Raw genomic sequence first — 23009 nt, 5'->3', positions numbered from 1 at the left:
TAACATGTCTGCAGGATGTCCTGATTTGTTTTCTATGTCTGATGAATGTAGACTTTAGTACCTGTTTACAAAGTTACAAAGGTTTAAGTCCACTCAGTTTGTGTTAGATGCCTTCCAACAGCGTGGGAGGGCTGTTTTGTTTAACACCAGAGATCAAAATTAGGGAACAATTTATCAATACTTGATTTATTCTGGATTACTGTTATATTTATTGTTCATAATTTGATAGAATTTCTGTGGCTGCACCACTGCTGTACTAGCATGTTTTTTTAAATAACCAAGGTACTTAAACAAAAACCTTTATTTTGTGAAAAACAGTGAGCAAAATTAGAGTAACCATTGTATCAGAAGAGAAGATTTAAACAATGTTTTCTTCCATAGGATTAGAAAATGAATAAGGAGTGTGATGACGCAGCTTTGAATGACATCAGCACATCTGTCCCCACAGGACATCACTAGTTTCTCACACTGCTCTGGTTTGATCTTGGTCCATTCTCTTCAGTCTCTTCCACAGTTCAGTAACTGTAGTGGGTTTCTTAGACATTACGTTCTTGACAAAGATTTTCCAAAGAGTCTCTATGGGGTTTAGATCTGGACTCTGATATGTTCGCCTGCAAATTTAACTTCTTATAACGTCTTTACACACTTTGGGTTCAGTCTTTTCCAGTCCAACGCTGAACATAATATTTCCTATCAGGCCCAAATACATTGAACTTTAGTAATTTTATGTCATGGTCTGAGGGATGTTTCTGCAGCAGGAGTTGGGCCTCTTGTACAGCTACATTGCATGGTAAATGCAAATGTTTATGTGAACCTCCAGCAACATGCAATACCTTCTCTGCAATTGTCTCCAAATCAGCTTGGTTCTCATGCAAGACAATGCCCCCTGAATCTCTGCAAAATGGTTTAAGTTCCTTGAAGTCCCAGATCTGGACTGTGTATTAATACTTTGTTCTCTAATTCTGATCTCCAGTGGAAATGTAATGCCTGGAGTAGGATTGTGTTTATATCTGCTCTGAAACCGTTTGCTTTTTGTTTAACATATATGGAGGTATGCCTTTTGCTCTCATTATGTTATTGCACTCTTTTGTTTGGTTTACTTTATCTTGCAATCCCATGCCTCTGGGCTGGGCACCTTTTGGTTCGGAAAATAACTTACTTACTTACTACAGACGCCATTATGATTGAAATGCACTGAAATAGAGGTCTTCAAGGTGACAAGTTTTCTTGATGGGTTTATCATTCCCATACAAACTACCCTCTTTTTGTAGTTTGTATCGGAATAGTAAACCCCATCAATGAGTATGCAGGCTTTCAGATTCTCTCTGTGTCACTCAGTCAGTCGTTTTAAAATAGCGAGTCAGTTTAAACATCATCACACAGTTAACACCTCAATTTCAGATTAAGTTTTCTGACTGCCTATGCCTTAACTGACTGCTTACTCTGGTTAAAGCATACATTACAATATATCACAAGAATCCAAATGGTGATAAACTAGGCACTGAAATCTGTCACATAAAAAAGTAAAAAAAAAAAAAAAGTGTTCAAGTTCAATACAGAGAGAATTCATTTATTTAGGAAAATGGTCAGTTAAAAAAGAACACAAAAGCAAATGTTTTCACAATCTTTGTCCACACTGACAAACACTTCACAACTCATTAACAGATCAGCAGCCCCATGAAGTCAAACGCTTCTAAGTCTGATGCACTGTGCAAATTACAAAGTACAATAACTGCTTACATACACTAACATTAAACCAACAAAAAGTGTCACCATCAACTCAGAAACATAAAGACTACAGTGTTTATTTCAGTGCCTTTGTTTTATCCTGCAGTGTGTCTACTTGCTGAACACACTGGCTCCAGGAGCTTTGGCAGCTGCAGGTTTGCCCAGCGCCGTCTCTGTGCCGGTCCTCACACCGCTGAACACAGATGGAGCCACTTTCCCCATACGTTCTAAACACACACACACACACAAAGAGAGAGAGAGAGAGAGAGAGAGAGTGAGAGAGAGAGAGAGAGAGAGAGAGAGAGAGAGAGAGAGAGAGAGAGAGAGAGAGAGAGAGAGAGAGAGAGAGAGAGAGAGAGAGAGAGAGAGAGAGAGAGAGAGAGAGAGAGAGAGAGAGAGAGAGAGAGAGAGAGAGAGAGAGAGAGAGAGAGAGAGAGAGAGAGAGAGAGGGGTATGTCTAGTTAGAAAAACAGATGCTTAAACCAGGTGACTGCTCATCCTCAACAAGTAAGAACAATTCCACTATGAGTATCATTGAAAGGAAGAATATGAGCACACATTTCTGCAACAACTGTTTCTGTCTTGTGTTTAGGATGCTAAAATGCTGTGAATTATAGACAAAGTACATACATGTCATCATGTAAAATCACATTCTCTCAAAGTAAGGCAAGGCAAGGCCTCTTTATTTACAGTATAAAGCGCATTTTATACCAAGGCAACTCAGTGTGCTTTACATAAAGACAACACATTTTTTAAAAACAGCATAGAAACAAACAAAAAAACAGTTTAAAGCAGGAGCAAAGAAGAATAAAAAAGTAAAAGAAAAGAAAACGGATACTGTTTAAAGTTATTAAAAATAGCTCAGCTATAAGCACATAAAAAGAGAAATGTTTAATAGCATTAAAAAGAACTTTTGGCTGAAATGATTAATGAATGTTGGCTGTTTGTCTTGACGTCATACACAAATATAGACTTAAGATCTGTGAGGCAATATTTGTGTGTGTGTGTGTGTGTGTGTGTGTGTGTGTGTGTGTGTGTGTGTGTGTGTGTGTGTGTGTGTGTGTGTGTGTGTGTGTGTGTGTGTGTGTGTGTGTGTGTGTGAATTTGAAAGGTCAAAAAAGCAAACCTAAGTGATTAGGGACAGTCGACTGTTGGGAAAGGCATGCTGGGTTTACAGCTAAATTTGTCTCAACAATTTGGCTAAACCCACAACAGGCATTACAGCATTAACACAGCAATAGGAAATCCCACCTGACAGAGTAATAATACAATAATGAGCTGAGAAGCTGCAATCAAAGAATGTGGAATTTGGGAACAAATACACTTTATACAGTACTGTACATGATCACAAAACGGTATCACCTACCCAGTATTTAGACTCACTTGCTGTTTTTAAATCTAATATGAAGACTCACCATTTCCCCTAGGATCCTGGATCATATCTTTTGGTCTCTAAAGATTTGTTTCTAAATATTGTTTTAATTGTATTCATCATATGCCTTCAATCATATGGTTTTATATAGATTGACCAGTTAAATATTGCTCTATGACTGTTTTTACCTTTACTGTGAAGCAACTTGTGATTTCATTATATTTTAAAACATGTTCTATAAATAAAATTCATTACCATTATTGAAGATGAAGTATATAATGACCTGTGTGTTCCCACTCACATATTTAAAAAAAAAACTTAAGCTGCCCTTACAAAGTATGCACTATTACATGTAGTATGCACACATTTGGGACATATACTTTCCTTCTTGCTCATACAGTAAATGCTCTGCAAATTATTGTCGGTCAGAATAGCCAGAAAAGCATGTGGGCTCCTACTGCAAAATGAGACTGGATGCAATAGCATATCCTGCTATTTTTGGCATATTGCATTAGACATACTCTGACTGCGACATATACATGTTTTTTTGGCATACAAAATAGTATGGTTGGAACTCTGGGTAGCCTACAAGTAGCCCCAAACTGTACTGAACTAAGAGTATTTACTTGAGTAGGCAGTGTAATTCCAACAGTGAAGTTAGCTCTCGAGGCTACACACATGCTCTAATCTGATAATGTGATAAGTGATAACTCCAGCTGACTTAAGCTGAAAAAACGGTTTTGGCCGCGGCCAAAAGGACAGTGTGATCACAGACTAAAGTGGTCTTTAATTGTTTTTGCCATCCTTAAAATTACCTCGATCGAGTTTACTGAACCAAAGATTGAGATTAATAGGTGTACTGTACATTGTTCATTAAAAAAAAAAAAAAGGTTTCCAACCCTGGTGGTCTAGTGGTTAACTTTTGATAAGGTGTTGTTGATGTACTTTCTCAAATATATAATCCTTGTTGCTATTACTATACTCTGGAATCTGAACAAGTCAACACAGTGGAAGATGAAAATTGATTGATAAGTTGCTTTTTGTTTCCCTGCAGAGAAATGTCCACCACAGCCCATTACTTGTGTTAGTTAGAGCATAATATTTTAGGTCTACAGGCCAAGCAGCAACAAAACAAATAAAGATTACTTACTTACTTATATTTTGTCTTGTTAGAAGAAACAATATAACAGAAGGCTTTACTCACCACACTCCGCCATGACCTCATAGGTCTTACTCTTGACCTCGCCCTTCAGTCCCAGTTTACTGCGGGCTCCTTTCAGGTCCTCCTCCTTCATCGGGGGACGCTTCTTCTTTTTCACTTCATCTGGCTGGAGTGAATTAAAGAAAAATGGGAAAATTATGAGTGTTATGGGTGAACAGCAAAAAAAGTAAAGGGTATCAGCACTCTGTTGCCACATGTAAAGCACTGTGTTCAGTTTCTGTAAATAATTTAAGACCATATTTTACCTAACTTACCTGAGACATGGTGACTGAAGTTGGAGTATGGATTCCACAGACGCCTCTTTCCAGTGTGATAGACTCGCTGGTTGTTTTTCTTGTGTGTGTCTTAATCTCCCAGCAAGCCTGACATTATATATAGTCCTGGTCCAGACCCAGTGAGTCAGTCAGACCCTCTGTCCCACTCTGCCTGTTGTCAGTGTGTATTATTAGGTTTGACGTGAGGAATGGTACAGCTGGAATGGGTCTCCCATCTTTTACGATAAGCTTACAGGCCAACAGCTGATAATTCTGGACACAAGTGGCTGTCTACCTCCTCCTCCAACTCTCCTACTGACTCTGTCAGAGATACCCTCTTTCTTTAAATGTTGTTGTGGGGAAAAAGGGGTTTCAAGAGTGTCTAACACCTGCCTGCACCTCCAGTGGTTGGGACTCTGCCTGCCGATTACTACTGTACAACTTGATTCAAGCCTGGGGGAAGTCTTTTGGGGTCTTGTAAAAATAATTTCCAGACAGTGAACACATGATCCAACAAAATGAAAGCTGAACCAAGAAAATAACTGAGAGAGCTATCCAACTGTCTTATTTGAGTTACAAGAGGGCCAACTTTACTCAAGTAAAAGCAGCAAGCAGTCTTCAGGCCAGATCTGGCCTCTGAGAAGCTTAACTCACGTCAGAAGCTCCAACAGAAATAATCAGTTGCTTAGAAACAAGCCTAGGCGAGTCTATGTACACAGTTTCTTAATTTTTCAGTAAATTCTGGATTCTTATAACAACAAGGAGGCAAGACAAGTAGATATTGTGTGTCTACAAAAAATATTCTGGTCATGCTAACTGGAAATTATAGTTTATATGTAATAAAAAGCATTTGAAATTGATGTACTAAATGATTACATTATCATAATATGACAGATGATAAATACTTACTACAAATTTAGGGGTCAATTATAATACTTGTTTTGATATGTTTACAATGTTACGTTTTTTTTTAAACTTTATGTGACAGATTTTAGTGCCTAGTTGAGTTTTTATCACCATTTGGATTCTTGTGATATATTGTAATGTATGCTTTAACCAGAGTAAGCAGTCAGTTAAGGCATAGGCAGTCAGAAAACTTAATCTGACATTGAGGTGTTAACTGTGTGATGATGTTTAAACTGACTCGCTATTTTAAAACGACTGACTGAGTGACACAGAGAGAATCTGAAAGCCTGCATACTCATTCAAGTATCATCACAGTACCAGGATAGCATCTGTCCTGACATAAAGATTTATAAATTTACAGGAATGAAAAAGTGACAATCTTACTCCTCATGTGTCTTATTATTCCCACGGATTATTTTATTTGCAATTCAATTTTGTTTTAGAGAGAGATTATCTTATTGGCTCTTTTGCTTTTATTATAATTAACCGACTCTGACTACAACCTGTACTTGGAGCTACATCATTGACTTGGTAACTAATGTTACTGGGGATGGAGGAAAAACGGCAAACACAATAAGTAATAAGTGCTTATGTCATAAGTATAAGTATAAGTGCTTATGTCATGTCAGGCAAGGGATGTAATCACTATTTGCACAGCCAGAGTAACAGTTAATAGTTTTGTTAGTGTTAACTGAAGCTGGTGAGCCAGGATATAAGGTATTTTGTATCATCTTCACCATGACGCCTGACGCTAAATGAGTCTTCCCTTAGGTGTTTGTCAGAAGCTATAAGTACCAGCTGCATCTATTTTTGGATATAGGCCCAACAATCATGACAGGGTTCTCCTGAGTAAGTGTGAAGACGCGGCCTTTAGTGGTGAAGAATAATCAATGCGCACAATTTTCACGTTCCTCCTTAAAAATGACGCTGCAATCATGTGGTTCTACTTTTTCCAGGCACAGACACGTGAGTAACTCGCTCCGTAGTATTGCTTGGCGTAAGGATTCGGCACTCTTGTGGGGGCCTAGTTTGAAACACAGTGAAGAAATGGTTTTCTAAAAACTTATAACACAAAACTGAAACTAAAAAAACGAACTGCAGTCGAAATCAATCAGCTATCAATATAGTGTATCACATCCTTTATTGGAAAAGCATTTAGAATGATAATTTACCTCAACACCTTGCCTTTATAATCATCTAGTAGTGTCACTTTGCAAAGTACTAAAAGCCCTCTTTGTCCTGGCTGACAGTTACCACAATGCTGTACTTTCCTCCTCTGAAATGCACAGTCATTTATTCCTTGCAAACATGCCAAACACATAATGAAATCATCACCAGCATCATACTCACAGTCACAGTATACTGTGTGTCGTGCTCCACTTAAGAGGACCAGCAGTCACATCAACCATGCACACCTGAACACATGCATTCAGCAAACGCCAGTACATGCAGGCATATGGAATATACACGCACGCACAACCACACACGCACGCACACACTTTTTTCCGACCATTTGGTCCCGAGTCCCTTAACAGTTTTGAGGTCTATTCATGTCACATTCTAAACATCAGAGCCTGCTGAATGCTGCTTCATGCCTGAACATCTGTTCTCTGGATAAAATAGTAAAAAAAAAAAAAACTAAACCAAACCAACAAAAGCACCTGCTGGTTATTTCACTCAGGCACATTATTGTTACAAAAAAAAAAGAACAGAAAATCCCACAAACACAAAAGGAAAGGTGAAATCTGTGATAAATGGGAAATTGTGCAAGTAATGGTTCCCATATCTACTCTCCCTGTTGGAGTTAAGGAATAAAGAACACTTTTGGAACAAGCATAGTCACCTTTTTGGCCTGAAAACAACACTCAAAACTATATTGAAACTATATTAAAAAAAACAACTTAAATGAGACAAAACACATTCAAAGACAGAACACAGTCAAAGCACATCAGTAAAACGGCCACAAACAAACTCAGACTGCAGTCTTGTGTCTACAGACAGACAACACATGCTGATCTGATATTAGAGGGATGTTGTGTTGTAGTTGCAGTCCTACAGGTTTAACAATTGAAAGGACAAAAGAGAAATTAAAAAAAATGAGAGATTGCTGCAAGCATTAATGTGTTCCCTTTGACATGAGTAACATTAAATACAAGATACGCAGTAGTTAAGAGTGTAACTGTGCTGGAAAGTGTTAAAGTTGCATCAATACAGTGAGACCAAGCACGTAATGCTCCTCTTAAGGTGGATCCATCCACACACACACACACACACACACACACGCGCGCGCACACGCACGCACGCACACACACGCACGCACGCACACGCACACACACACACACACACACACACACACACACACACACACACACACACACACACACACGCACACACGCACACACGAGAAAACAAAGGACACAGTATACATAGAAGCTACATCAAGAATACAATCACTTTAGAAGACATATTAACTATCAAATGTAACAAACTCATTGAACAGTTTTGTTTGCATGATGCCTGGATCTTTTGTAACCATTTAGATGTGTTCAACCAACCTGATACACACTGCCACTAAAGTCCAAACCCTATTAAACCAGTGTTAACATTTTCCTATTATACGTACATAAAGGATTTAAGGATATTATGTTTGATCGTGGTGGGATTCTTTTTCCCAAACAGTATCTTTAAACACAACAGGAGTGCCATTTCAAAATGCAACAGTGATCCGAAGTACCTGGTTTACAATAAAAATATCTCCCAGTGCATTCGATGAAATCCCAGGTCAGACACAGTCTATGCAGAAGTTCCCCAGGAGTCCAAAGTAAAGGGAATTCAGTTACAATTATATTCCTTTGTCATCAAAGGGCATCCTGTTTGTGTCAACTCCAATGGCTGACATAGAATCTGTGGAGGTACAGGTTGGGCCTGCGAGGTGAACAGCTACCAGAGGGAATTTCATTGTAGCAGTTCAGCTAGCACATGGGTCAAACAGGGATCCCCATGCGAAGCTTCTTCTTCTTCACCGTCTTCAGGCCAGTGAGCCGACGAACATCGTCTTCATCCGACTCGTCCATTTCATCGTCTGCTGAGAAAAGGATCTAAAAAACAGGAAAGAGAAACAGAGAAACATTAGGCCAAACTGACTGAGAGGGAGACAAGTAAATGTTACCACTATAAAACCCTACTGCAAGTCATAAATGGACGAAAGAGATTGTGGTTGGTAAAAATATTCAGCTTTATAGTAAAAGGCAGAATGTGTACACTTATTTCAAAACCCACTCCTTCAGTTTGTAAGGCAGGCTTTCTTTTAAAAATGTTATGTCTCAAGCCCTATGAAATGTCTTTCTCACTCACGCTCACTCATCTTCAACCGCTTATCCAGGGTCGTGTCGTCGAGGCAGCAGCTTTAGCAGGGGACCCCAAACTTCCCTTCCCGGGCCACATTAACCAGCTCTAACTGGGGTATCCAGAGGCGTTCCCAGGCCAGTGTGGAGATATAATCTCTCCACCTGCTCCTGGGTCTTCCCCGAGGCCTCCTCCCAGCTGGATGTGCCTGGAACACAACTACCTAGGGAGGCACCAAGGGGGCATCCTTACTAGATGCCCGAACCCCCTCAACTGGCTCCTTTCAACGCAAAGGCGCAGCTGCTCTACTCTACTCACGGATGGCTGAACTTCTCACCCTTGAACTCCTTCACTGGAGGTAAGGACTCATTCAGACAGCTTCCCTGACCACCAGTGTCCACCACGGTGTTCAAGGGTTACTGCCCATTGGGGCACCCAAGAGCTTAAAGGCCACAGCTTACCGCCGCACCTTCAGAAAAAGAGGTTTACCCCATCCTCTGACCCAACTCAGCACCAGATGGTGATCGGCATTTTGAAACGCTGGCCCTAGAGTACAGTAAAGTTTGCTGAAATTATGCAAGCTTTTAGGTCTGTGAATGTTCTCATTTGTCCAGGTCATCATCATCCCCAAAGCAATTTCAGTCAAAAACAACTGGACTTGGTTATTTGACAATGTTTCACCTCTCATCCAGGAGGCTTTATCAGTTCATGTTCTCATCTGACCAGGCTGGGAGTGGTCCAACTAACCGGTGTGGAGATCCAGGTATTTAACCTCTCACAAGGCCGATGATGTCACTGGAACCCTTTGTGCTCAAAGTGCCAACGACCGTCGTTAGAGTGGCAGTCGTTGGTGGGAAGTTGGTTTCGACTTCGTAAGTGCTCTATTGAGTCTTAACGACAGTCGTTGGAGTCACAGGAGGCCCTTTGTGAACAGTTGTTCTTTGACGTTAGATTGTTGAATCTCCTAGGAAGGGATGAAAGTGCAGCATTGTAAATTGGAGATAAGTGGTGTCTCAGACCTCCTCCTCTGTTTAGCTATGGTTTCTCTACTTTTGCATAGTTGGCTTCTTTTACTCCTCTTTCAAACCATCTGTCCTCTCTGTCCAGGATGTGGACATTGTTGTCAAGACACATTGCTTTGGGGAGATGCAAGCTTTTATTACAAAACATGTCATATCTCAAGACTGCTTTGTGCTATTGCAACCCCATTTGGTGGACATGTGTATATGTGATGTCTAAATGGATATGGCTAATTTGGAGCCATTTGGCTAATAGGTGGCACTACAGCAGAATCAACTCACTATATAGGAATGAATCTGTGTGTGCAGTATGCATGTATGCATGACTGTCCTTCACATATCTCAAGAGCCGTTCATCCAGTTGACTTCACACATGGTGATGCTGAAAACCAAAGGGAGTGCAGCATGGAGTGGAAAGTCGATTATATGTGTGGTTTTCGAGAAAACTGCAAACAATGCCTTCGAGGGCAAGTCATTGGCCCGCTCTGAACCAAGATGTATTCTGAATAGTAACATGCTCAGAAAATAGGATTTTGAGAGTTTTGACACTATTACGTGCTTGGTCTATCACCAACATAGGTGGTGATAGACAGATGATTTATCCAATCAGCAACCAGTATTTCCGCCTCTTCCGAAAAGAGATCCAACGGCCTGCCTGCCATTTTAAATCCTTCTCAACCAACAGACGCAGGATAATTATCTCCTCAGTCGTCGCCATGTTTGTTGTTGTGAAAATCTTCTTTTCCAAACTTTATTGGAGTAACCTTTTAATCTGAACGGCGCCCTCTAGAGGATGTTTTGCTCAAAGTCCATTACAACGTAAAGGACGCATAAAAGCATGAGGGCAGCGACAATTAGAACCTTGATAACGCACATCTCTATTGACGCACAAAATGGGAGCATAAATGAGCCTTAACCGGTAGCTAACTGGCTCTTTTTGTCTGTATTTCTAAACCTTTTTTGCCGTCTTTTAATTATATTATATTATATTATATTATATTATATTATCCACACTGAAGACCATCTTACTTTTTGTTATTAAAGTCGACTCAGTCAAATTTCAACCCGGATGATTTATGTTGTTCTATTGGAGCAGAGTGTCGGCTTCAGTGAATATGATCAAACAAATGTGGCCGACTTGGACTTTAAATGTCCTTTTACTATTTATATATTCTACTTGAGTTTATTTTTTGAAATGATGAACACTATCTGTAAACCTGAAAATTATAAAGTAGCAATAGCAAGGACAAAGCATAAGCAAATAAAAAAGCTAGGACTTTGAGGTTTTGCCAGATGGCTTGATTTTTTATTACAAGGGACCTTCAAATGATGTTGGCAGCAGTATCAATACTTCAATTCCCCCTATAAGGTGTTTTAAAAATGATATGATATCCATTTGATGGTTTCAATAGTACAGGAGCTAAAACTAGCAGATCTACAATCAGATTTTCAACCCAAGGCTGCACAGATTAAACAACAGGGAAGAAAATCAGCTGTTGGTGTGTCACTTTTTCTGAGCCAGCACCTTGTGCAGGTTATTCATTTAAGAAAATGGAGGGAGAATAATCCTTTTTTGTGTGCCAAGGACTTTTTATTGTTTTTGCCGTAGCATCACAAGATGTATCGAGTATTGTTTTGCCATGCTAAGATTGTATTGAAGTTCAAAATTCTGGTATCATGAAATGATGAGAAACTGCCCGGCTGAAGCTGACTGCTTGGCTGAGTATTGAATCAAGGAATAACCATATTCATTTATTTCATCAGGCATATTGGATGAAAAGGCTTTACATGAAGCTCAAGCCGAAATAACATTGACGACATCATCCGGGTTATTTCGACTTTGGAAAGTTCCCATCAGAGTCACAGAATACACCACAACTTTTATATGTTAAAGTAAATAATATCTTTAAAAAACAAAACATGTGGATTTGTTTGCATGCTGTGACTTTACCTCACAAGTAAAATAAATGTTATTTTTCTACTGAATTGCCCCTTAATAACTTTTCTTTATCCTGCTGTGGGAAATAACCATTGTATGTAAAGGCTTTAAGTATCAATTCATCTTTACTGCATAAGTCAGTAACTGAAACTATCTTGCCTCTAGGACTGTTCCCTTTCAACAAAACCTGACCCAGTGGTTATAATATTTTGATAGTCAACAAACAAACAAACAAACAGCAACAGCTAATGCTGCATATCAGCCACAAGGAAAAGGTATACGAGCCAGCCAGGAGTCGAACCTAGAATCTTCTGATCCGTAGTCAGACGCGTTATCCATTGCGCCACTGGCCCGCAGGCCTCAGTTTTCCGCTTGCAGCGTTGATCTCTTTCAGCGCAGCTCAGCCCATCCCCCACAGCTCAGCACTAGGCTGAAAGCATGCTCTCTGAGGCCAGCTGCAGAACAGGCAGGCAGTTAAACAGACCACGAGGCTGGCTTTTGTTTGCATTGCTTTGACCGTTCAAATGTTGAGTGTGGAAACTAGCAATCAATTTCTTCACTTCCCTCCATTTTTTTTTGTTTCTTAATTTTTTTTTACAGACGTCGATTTAGCTCTGTTATGGCTCTGTGACTACCTCCACTGCAGGCCTAAAGGAGACTTATAATACTCGTTGTCACTTTCATGCTTGTGTTTCTATTTCTACTTGAACATGTTAACATGCTTTATGTTAGTATTTACCCTCTGTCTGAGATGCTCTGTTGATGCGCCTGTCTCTTTAAGACCCCCTCCCAAAAAGCCCCAGTCTGCTCGGATTGGTCAACACTGCTTTTACCGCCTCTGTACTACTGCAGAAGACTGACTCCAATGGAGTGTAGAGTGGGATTTTCAACCATCAAAACTCACCAATATGGATGAAACACAGCCATATATCTGACTGCTTGGTGCATGGCTGTATTGCAAGCTCATGTTCAAATCACCCTTAGTTCCCTAAATAACTTTAGATGACTGATTGATTGGCGACGCGTTCTGAGCGATAAGAGCAATCCGATGAAGTGTCCATCGCCTCATCGTGTGTGTTGCTCGAAGTTGAAAATGTTCCACAATTCCTCTGAGAGCTCATTTCTGTTCTTTTGAAAGCATTCAGACCCCTGGTTAGCAATAGCATCACTTCTAATTAGCACAACAGCAGAGTACGCTGAGCCAGGGGTTGGCTTCAGTTAGCTAGCCGCCTTGAGCGATGATCAAAAATGTGACAAATATCAGCAAGCGATGCGTTACTCGTGTTCCGTGCACTTATGGTGTGAATGCACGGTAAGACAAACATTTCAGTGACATAATGTTACTTACAGATAGGCTTCTGAGTCATCAACACGGCCCTTTATAGATTAACTGTCCCATCTTTTAGCGTTCACTTTGCTGAAAATCCAGCTGGATATTGGGCATTGTTGATAAACGAGTTCTCTGAGAAGTAGCGTGAAGAAATACAGACTCAGCTGTAGTTGGCCTGCTCTCCTCTTAGGAGGAGCGAAATTACAGTAAATACCCTGCAACCGAAAAATTTTATATATTTTGTATATGTATCAAGTATTTTAGGCTCCAAAACACAGATTTCCATTTGGAACATTAAATCTTCTATGACACGTTGGATGGCACAAATTGCAGGAAACCCTGCAGTGTGAATGTGTCCCTCCACCTTTGTCCGTTTTTCACTAACCTTAAATGGAAAGGATTTTCCACAAGAGCCTCGTCTGTGCCAGGCTACTGTGGCAACTATTATTTGCTGTCGGGTTCTTAATGACAACTGTGACGTCCCAGTATCAGATATCACACAGTGCCACAGGAACACTACCACCACTAGAGGCAGCATTTAGTACTACAACCACTGTCTCCAGGGATGCGACTGCATGTCTCAACCCTCCAGACAGATGTCCCTGGTGATCTAGTGGTTAGGATTCGGCGCTCTCACTGCCACGGCCCTGGTTTGATTCCCATTTAGAGAAAACTATGTTTTGTGTAAAATACTGAATCAGAGACCGTGTAGTACATCAGACTACAGGGGCTTCGTGTACACAAGAAATCAGTGGTAACCTTTGCTAGACTGGTGCTATAACTTCATGTGCTGTAGGCGTATGAATTTTTTTGTGCGTCTGAAGCAGAGCCCTGCATTGGTCTGACCTGCTTTACAAGCTTATAAAGTTACTCGGACCATGACATAGGCAACTCTAACAGCTCTAGGACACATTCCTCTTCAGGGTGTGCAGAATTAGTTCCAAGTAAGTTTATCCATAACAAGGTGCCAATCAGTACTGAAGCCAAGAAACCAGCTGACAGTCAAAACAGTATGTCATAGTGAGGCAGTTTCAAAGAGGCTGTGTGCCAATATCCATTCACTGTCTCCTTCAGTCGTCAACTCTGAGTGTTTAGCGAATGATCATCTTGTATCCCTGGTGTACCCTGCAGCTGTATGACTAGAGTGAGACTTACCTCTGACTCCGAGTCATCGTGGGACAGAGCTCGTCTGTAGCGCACCTTGCAGTTCCCCCGTGTGTCCTCCTCTCTCTCCTCCAGCTTTGCTTTTGTCCTGTGCTTCTTCATTAGGAAATTATCTACCACCCAGAACATGAGGGCCTTAAGTAAACACAGAAAATACAGTGGTGAAATATAATTCCATGGCCATGATATGAACAAACAGGAATGATTTAGAATCTCACAAGACATGTGCAGTGTTGGTGTAGCAGGATCTGTCATATGATGGTGCAAAGAAAACCACATAGTAACAGCAGCCTTACGTTGATAAAGAACGGAACGATGAGCATGACGATGGCAAGTTCCAGGTCAGGATTATCAATGGGGTTCAGGAGAGCCAGCTGCGACACACAAACATAAACAACACACACACACACACACACACACACACACACACACACACACACACACACACACACACACACACACACACACACACACACACACACACACACACACACACACACACACACACACACACACACACACACACACACACACACACACACACACACACACACACACACACACACACACACACACACACACACACACACACACACACACACACACACACACACACACACACACACACACACACACACACACACACACACACACACACACACACACACACACACACACACACAAAAAAATTACAAAGATAGTCTACTGGAGCCCATCTGTGATAATTTGCGCAACACATTTGTCAAAGGGATTGAGTAGGTTTTAAACCAACCCTTTAAAACTGAATCTTAGTTACAGAATAGGGTAGTTTATGCTGACTGAGACATTTACTTAAAGCACTTTGACTCTCACTGAGTTTATATTCTGAGTACTAGAGGAAAAAGAAAATGTAGTGTTTCTATAAAATCAATCATGCTCTGTACAGCAGAGATTCCAGAAAACACAAAGGTTCAATTCCCAGTGGGGGAACATCTCTTTATGGTTCCTAGGTTTTCAATTCAAATGTGCAACAAGTTTCACATAATGCATCAAATGCTTGATGCATTATGATCGGTCTTTGTTGGTTGTAGGTGTTGTCTTGTTGTTCTGGTCACTCTATCTCTATTGGACTAAATCAATCAGCATGCTCTACAGTGTTTAGAAAACCCCTCCTGCCATTTTCTTTGTTGACTAAACCTACCACAATACTCTACATCTTTAGCAAACTAACAATAAATATTTTCAAACGGAACAAACAACTCTAGTGATGAGAGCTGACAGAGCAGCATGTTTTGTTGTGGGGCGAAAAAATGAAGGTTATTTCTCCCTAATCCATCTGATGAGATCAAAAGATGTTTATAATGGCTCTGGAGAGTGCTGCACCACTATTAAATACTGAGAATTTATCTTGAAAAGATAATTAAGACATCGAATGTATTCTACTATATTTTTTTCACACTTTGTTTCTGACCTTCTTCCACTGGGGGATGAGGAGGACCAGCATGATAAGGACTTTCTCAAACATCATGATGAGGATGTAGAGGATACACTGGCCCAACCACGCTGTGCACTGCACTGGCTCTCCTACACAAACACACACGTTGGAAAAGACAGATTACGGTCAAAAACCAAAAACTCTGCCTAGGTGAACAGTTTCTGTAGCACAGATCATTATTAGATTTCACTGCTTCAGTGAAACCCAAACCGTTTCAGGGACACAGTTAAGCACTGACAATGTAAGAAATGACATTGCAGCACTGCAGTACTGCAAGCAGCTACTGCCCTCCATTGGGCATCACAGGCATTTTAGGAATGTGCTAGGGCTCCCACTTTACCACTCACAAACATGGTCCTTACCGTATTCTCCAAAACGCAGAGACTCCCACTGCCTCCACTCTACAATAGCACTGATGGCTCTCACCCCGGCATAGATCAGCAACATCCCCAGAGAGGCATCCAACAGGAAGTTAATGAGGTATCTGGGAGAGACAGAAAAGAAAAACGTAATTTGAATCTGCAGTTAGAGCTTTCCTACTGGACAGCCGAGTGATTCCCAGTTAGCATTAAACACTTCCTGTCTACTTATCTAAATAACCTTCATAAACACGCAGAATCAGGGAGGTCTGAGCAGAACAGTCAAATACAGGATTAACTCACAGTGAGCAAGGATCCTCCTCTGTGAGGTCTGACAAGTAGACATTAGCAAAGTGGATAAACAGCATCCCAATGGCCTGTTTTGAGGTGTCCAGGAACCTGCAGAGAGACAGGACAGTTGATAAACTTCCCAGGTGGGATTAATTTGATGCCTTTGCAGAGACATGAAATCAAGGTTGCTCCGCCTTACCAGATCCTCCAGGGTCGTCTCTCATGTTTTGGCTCTCTGAAGCGTTTCACTGTGGAGGAAAGAGTGCACCACAGAGATAGTGGGATTTCAATACAGAGCACGCAAAACGCAGAATCAAACAGAATCTCTTTTGCTTTCATTTGAGTTATGACCCTCCTGTGAGCTGTCAAGGCATTTTGTTGGTTTTATAGAAGGTTATCGGTTTAGTACTGATTGAACATCCCCTTTTGTGCGAGTGAGACATCATACAGTTTCTCAACGAGCCTACAGGAGACTGAAAAGTAGTTATTTAAGTTAAAGTGAGACCAAGTGAACGATACAGGGTGAATCTATATGTGGATGGCTTGCTAATGCAGAAAGAAAACTGAACAGAGGAAGCAGAACTAGTAGCCAAAAGACCAGGGGCCTCATTTATAAAAATGGCATACACACAGAAGAGGACGCAAGCCACTTTCTAAGCAAACTTTGGGATTTATAAAAAGCAAAACGTAATTTGAATCTACAGTTAGAGCTTTCCTACTGGACAGCCTAGTGATTCCCAGTTAGCATTCAACACTTCCTGTGTCCTTATCTAAATAACCTTCGTAAACACGCAAAATTCGGGAGGGAGGGAAGACGGGAGAATGTGCGGCCTTCCACGCACAGTCTGACCCAGGCATACGCACACAAACGGGAGTAATGAGAAACGGCGACACCAACGGCAGAAGGATGAAAAGCAAGAAGCTGTGAAACTGAAACCATTGTGTGAAATAAATTTAAATATTGCCTCTCATTAATCATATGAAGAATTCATACAGCCATTCTTACAAAACATACACAAACAGCTGTTTGATCGATTCTCTCTGCAGTGCAAAAAAACTACAACAAGATGTAGGATCGTGAATTCAAATTAAGATATCTTTGAAAAAAACTCTCATAATTCATAAATATGTTCTGTAATTATAAAATAATACTTGCATGTTATGGAGTTTATTCTCATATATAATATGCTTTTAGTGATGCCTATGTCTGGTAGAGTGGTAGGAGCAGTTTTTATAAGGTTATCATATTTCATAGTGTAAGAAACTTCCCCTTTGTAGAAAATTTCCCCTTTGTGGGACGAGTTAAGGAATATAAATTGGTCCGTTTAGTTTGTTTTCAATGTGTTTGTTTTTTAAATTTGCTTCGCCTAATCCCCACACCTTTAGCTTTTTAGATCAAACAAATAAAATGGATAGATATAAAAAGGCATGCCATCACAATGCATAATAACGCACACTTGCTGATTTACTGACAGATGCGGATGGGTGGCTTATGAGCATTTGTCATGATATCGGTATGAATAAATATCCATTTGGGGCGTTTTATTGACTATTTATAGGCAGCTATGGGCGTGACTAGAGGAAAGCTTATTTTAAAATAAGTTTCGTCCCTCAGCGAAGACAGCGCTAAACAAATGTAGATCGTGGCTATGTGCTGTCTGTATGCCTATATGTTGTTCTGGGGATATGTGGGAAGAGGGTCTATTTGTTAGTTGTGGGGAGGGTGTGTTATCTGTATATGATAGCCACGTGTTATGCCTTTTTAAAAAAAAAGTATGAAGCCATGGAAAAAAGAACTGACTTGTGTGAAAACGGTTATCCCCTTGGGGACAATAAAGAACCTAACCTACATGAAGCTGCGCTACATTAGGAGTTGATTGTGAGTTATAAAGGAAATCGGCGTGGGACGTGAGTATGCACTGCTTTATAAATCCCAATATTTCAATGCGCACACACGTCCCAGGTTTCATCCGTACGCCAACTTGGATGTTAATCGTACGCACAGTTTTATAAATAAGGCCCCAAAACCTTAAACATGACCAGCTATGACTCTCAACTGCTGTGAAATGCTTAATCTGATAGTCCTTTTTTCAGCTCACTGCTACATTCACAGGACACAGGCAATGTGTCTTTCAAAGAGAAGTGGATTGGACTAAATACTTCAGTGGTCTTAGTGAAAAAGTTAAGAACATAGTAGTAATAAAGTGACAAAGCTCAAGCTGTTTGTCCAGAATCAAACTGAAATAAATAAGTTTGTTAACAAAAATGACATGTATCTGTATGTATCTATGGTGTGTCCAAGTTATGGACTTTAGAAAACCTCACTTTAATTAATCTCTGTGTCTACAGGAGTAAGAAGGTTTTATGCAAGACAGCTCATCATTGAAAGTAGGTTAGGTCAAAAACAATAGTGGCTTGTTTTTCATGACACACCCACTACCATCTTCTTTTAACTGTTATGACACTGAGCTGCATAATGAGGGGAGCTTTCCCACAAAAAAATGATTAAAGAATCAGGCTGATAAGCAGAATCAATAATGGCATTGTATTAAAATCTTATTAAGTCCTATCCCTACCATTTACCCAAGGATTTTTGTGTTTTCATGCTGGCAAACTACTGTGAGCTATGACTTTCTTCTCTGAGCACAAGCATGACTTCAGCCTGAACACACCCTGTGTGCAGCTGGGTGTGATGTGAACGCAGAGGCTACAGCCTCAAGAAAAATAAAGGTTGAAAATACTGAACATTCCTCATTACTACGAGGCTGCTGGGACACACAAAACTGAGGCTGCTCTCATTAGGTCACACTGCTGTCAGTGCTGTGCCAGACACTGACTGAATGGAACCATGGCTTAAGCCTGAGCGTGATTCTTTCCTTTACACAAATGTTTCCCTGTCTATCTAAATAAAAGTTTGGTTGCCCAACTCTAGTGTAAAGCCTCCTTAGTCAGAGTTGGAAACAAATCTGTGCCAGTTGCATAAATGTGAACTATACATACACCAGCGTTTACAAAACACTCTCAGAAAAGAAAATTAATTATGGATTTTTTTGGGGGGTGAAATATCTGCAAGGAGTATTGAGTAACAATAACTTGAGGTATTACTTCGTAAAAGTGACTCTACATCTGCAATAGGAGATTTTTGTTGCAAACCAGTTTGCACAATCAAATTGGACCTGCAGGCGCCCATAACAGTTTGACAACACACATAATCAAGGTCAGTAAAAGTTTTCTCCCCTGCCATTCTGCTTTTTGTTTAACTGCCAAAGCAAAACAAAACAAACCCCATTACTGAGGTTTAACCCGAGAAGGGCATAATACATTATTATTTTTATTATTATTATTAATATTATTATGTAGCCGGAGAGTTTAAACTTGTGCAAGGAAGTGCAGAAAGTAAGCAGCTTTTATTACAACTGCAGCTAATAACTGCAACAAGAGAAGAAGTCACCAGGTGTAGTGTTACATTGAACTGAAAACATTGCCTTTAGCTTTAATCTTACTATCGTTTTCCTTTTCCTGTGGTAGACTCGTGCATTAGCCTCCAAGCTGAGATCAATGTCATAGTCGACTGGTTCTCAAACTGTGGTACTTGTTCCTCTGGTGGTACTCAAGCTCTCTGTGGTGGTAATTACTAAATGAAAATAGTACTAAGAAAATAATTAAACTCTAAAAGAGGATTCATTGTTTTCTTAACTGGTGTTTGTGCACCCAGGGACAGCACACACAGGCATGATGGGGCAGAGCGGAGCTAGATAGCCAGATAGCTAACGATAGCTTGACATAGAACGATTTAAAAAAAAAAAAGATACAAAATAGCTAGACAACTAACTTCAGCTGAATAAATAGCTATTGTTAGCAAGATAGACGGATCAAATATGCAATATAACTAACTATATATCATATCATGTATATGTTGCCCGAGTTTAGAGTCATGGTTAGAGTGAACAGAGAGGCAGGAGCAAAGAGCTTTTATATGGAAAATTATGTGACATCAAAACAGAGACAGACAACCATTCAGGATTCGAACCAGGAACCCTCTTTCTGTGAGGTGACAGAGCTAACCACACCACCGTGCTGCCCATAAATGGGAGATGATGGCAGTGATTTCCTAACATTGTTAGTAGGCTAATATAAACATGATAACTTGATATGCTACACTTTTTTTTAGCTATGTATTCTATGTCAGTGTACATTTTAAGTGTATTACAATATGGGTAGTGAATGGGTAGGCCTACTTATGGTATTTTATTTAGTTGGTACTTGGTGGACTTACTATTTCTAATAAATATATGAATAAAAATATATAAATAGCACAATTCCAGTTATATTCAAGATAGTGCTTTGGACAGGGAAGTAAAACTAATATTTCTATTTTCTTTAGATGGTATTTTGGCACATTTTAGTCAGAGGATTGGAATTTTAAAAAAGCTCATTGAAGAAAACAAACATTACTTTGCTTGATTCAAACCGTTAATAAAGTATATATATTGTACTATTTCGGCTCATTTAAATAAACTACGTATATGGACAGCATTTACGCAGTCTACTAAGTACCGAGCCACAGAAACCATGGACAGAAAAAATAATACGCAGATATCATACTCTTAAAGAATAAGAAGCGTTAGAGACAGACTCGCTCGTGCATTTCTACATCCGGTAAGTCCGCCCACATTCACGAGAAGCAAAAATGGCGCCGTCCTTAGGGGAGCCTGCGCCACTGAGCAGCTTTCCATAGGAATGAATGGGGCGCCATTTTTGGTCCTCTGTCCGTTCATTTTTCTATGTCATGGTAGTGACATGTAATATTTCTGAATATGGCCACGCCCACTTCATATCCAATACCAGGACAGTTAAAAAAATTAAATTACAATTTAAATTTGAATTTAAACTAATGGTTTATAGTTTGTATATGCTTAATCTACGTGCATATACTCCTAAATTACATATTTCCAAGGATAGTGTGGATTTGGGTTTCCAGTGCCTTTAAACTTTTCAGATCCGTGAAATGTAATTTAAATTCAGCATTTCCTGTCACACCTTAATTTCAATATCAGCCTGCGACGTAGTCACGTCTATGAGTATCCAGCTAAACTGTGATGGAAGAGAGTAAGCAGAGGTAAAATGATTGGTTTGAAAACACTGACATGTCAGTTCTGGTGCTACCTCTTCCTGCAGCGTGACTGTGGCTAAAGACAATCAACAATAAATCATCTTTTGATTAAGAATAAACCTTCCTGTCTGTAGCTGAATAGTGTATTTTAACATTGCTCTTAGTGGTGGTACTTGAGAGAGCCTGATATCTTCTGAGGTGGTCAGTCATGTACAAAGTTGGAGAACCACTTTTATTGGATAATTGCCCCACCACATCAGAAGCTGGTGTCAGATATCAGACACACAACAGACCAGAGGCCATACTCACACATCAGCGTGCTGAAAGCCATCACAGCCAGAAGTCCTTGCAGGAAAATCCCAAACGAGTCCATCAATGCGCCATTCTCGCAACCCCGGTTATCCGTACCCGGCGTCGGGCTGGCGGACCCCGACGCGTTGGTGAAGGACACAGCGGGCAGCCCTGCTCCTGGACCCGCCAGTGCCACGTCTCCGAGCTGAGACAGCATGTTAACACCACTGACAGCAGCCATGGGACAGGAGAGCTGGACGGGAGTGAATTGATAAAGCCAAAGAGCTTCTCACACACGGACTCTCGTGTGCTCTCCAGCAGTTAACGGTCAGCTAATCGATCCGTGAAGACGGACAGTCTCCGGTGAAAGATGGACGCATCTTCTCCTCTCAGAGCAGCCACTCATGCTCCTGCTTCACACATCCATGCAGTCATCACCGTTCTGGCATGAGACGTCGCTTCAAAGGGTTGCAAGAAGTTGTAATGTCTGCAACATTAAAAATCAATAGCTAGTTCAGCCGGTTCGTGCAGCGGAGGAAACATTTCCACTGACTCTTTGCGAGCTAATATTAACACCAGACAAACCAGCTAAACCTGTCATGAATCTACTCAGACATTAAAAAAAACAGTGTCGTAACTTTTGTAAAATGTGTTGACACACTGCAGGTCAACCAGAAGTGAAAATGTGCCTCCAGACAAACGTCCACAGAAGCGGCTGAGATGCTATCATTAACGGTAACTTACCTACCTGACGTTAGCTAGCCCCGGGCTAACCACTCAGCTCCATAAAGCTAACGCGAAGCTAACAAACTTATATGTTCCATCACGCGGTGAAAACAGCGGGTGCACCGGTTCCTCGCGACTTTAATGTGTATAAAAACAGCGCGTCTGCATAATAATAATAACAATAATAATAATAAATGACTATGGTAAACTGCAGGTCACAGCACGCGTAACGTTACATCCAGCTTCTCCGCTGCCCGGCAGTGCCCACTCATGTTGACAGACGTCGGGTCACGTGATCTGCGTTGGAAGCGCACTGCATGCTGGGAAATGTATGCAAAAAACCCACCAGCAAGCTAAAATGTGTTTTTCAGTTTTAATTGTAGTCTTCTTTTTATTAAATAGCCGTTATCATTTTCAAATATTAATAAAATGCTTCGCCATTGCTTTGAATACAGCGAAAACTACAGGCAAATTAA

The 23009-nt window shown here is 40.5% G+C and overlaps 2 protein-coding genes across 3 annotated transcripts; both read right to left on the bottom strand.

The window, feature by feature from the left end:
- Positions 1-1549: 1549 nt before the first annotated feature.
- Positions 1550-4712, bottom strand: mustn1b (musculoskeletal, embryonic nuclear protein 1b). Its single transcript, XM_083939906.1, has 3 exons — positions 4577-4712; positions 4305-4428; positions 1550-1955 (listed from the first exon to the last, which is right to left on the bottom strand). The coding sequence occupies exons 1-3, from the start codon at positions 4583-4585 to the stop codon at positions 1840-1842; spliced, it is 249 nt and encodes an 82-aa protein (XP_083796032.1). The 5' UTR covers positions 4586-4712; the 3' UTR covers positions 1550-1839.
- Positions 4713-6731: 2019 nt separating this feature from the next.
- On the bottom strand, positions 6732-22665 carry stimate (STIM activating enhance). 2 transcript variants are annotated; one of them, XM_083939904.1, is made up of 9 exons: positions 22552-22665; positions 21826-22294; positions 16603-16651; positions 16416-16511; positions 16116-16237; positions 15730-15842; positions 14576-14653; positions 14271-14414; positions 6732-8580 (listed from the first exon to the last, which is right to left on the bottom strand). In XM_083939904.1, exons 2-9 carry the CDS (start codon positions 22046-22048, stop codon positions 8467-8469), a joined length of 939 nt encoding a protein of 312 aa, XP_083796030.1. In that variant the 5' UTR covers positions 22049-22294; positions 22552-22665; the 3' UTR covers positions 6732-8466. The 2 variants fall into 2 exon arrangements, with proteins under 2 accessions (XP_083796030.1, XP_083796031.1); XM_083939905.1 differs by lacking the exon at positions 6732-8580 and adding an exon at positions 9680-9791.
- Between the last annotated feature and the right edge of the window lie 344 nt (positions 22666-23009).

The sequence above is a fragment of the Echiichthys vipera genome (genome assembly GCF_963691815.1).
Source record: "Echiichthys vipera genome assembly, chromosome: X".
Classification (NCBI taxonomy): domain Eukaryota; kingdom Metazoa; phylum Chordata; class Actinopteri; order Perciformes; family Trachinidae; genus Echiichthys; species Echiichthys vipera.
Note: the sequence above shows the minus strand (reverse complement) of the source record. Positions and strands in the feature narration are given on the sequence as shown.

Bases quoted from the DNA above. Each gene is read 5' to 3' on its own strand.
- mustn1b (XM_083939906.1), bottom strand. The intron at 1,956-4,304 runs GTGAGTAAAGCC...GTGTGTGTTTAG, and splicing joins TGAGGTCATGGCGGAGTGTG to AACGTATGGGGAAAGTGGCT.
- stimate (XM_083939904.1), bottom strand. From the start codon at position 22,048: ATGGCTGCTGTCAGTGGTGTTAACATGCTGTCTCAGCTCGGAGACGTG. The intron at 16,512-16,602 runs GTAAGGCGGAGC...GTCTCTCTGCAG, and splicing joins AGACGACCCTGGAGGATCTG to GTTCCTGGACACCTCAAAAC. The intron at 8,581-14,270 runs GTAAGTCTCACT...CCTGTTTTTTAG, and splicing joins ACGATGACTCGGAGTCAGAG to ATCCTTTTCTCAGCAGACGA.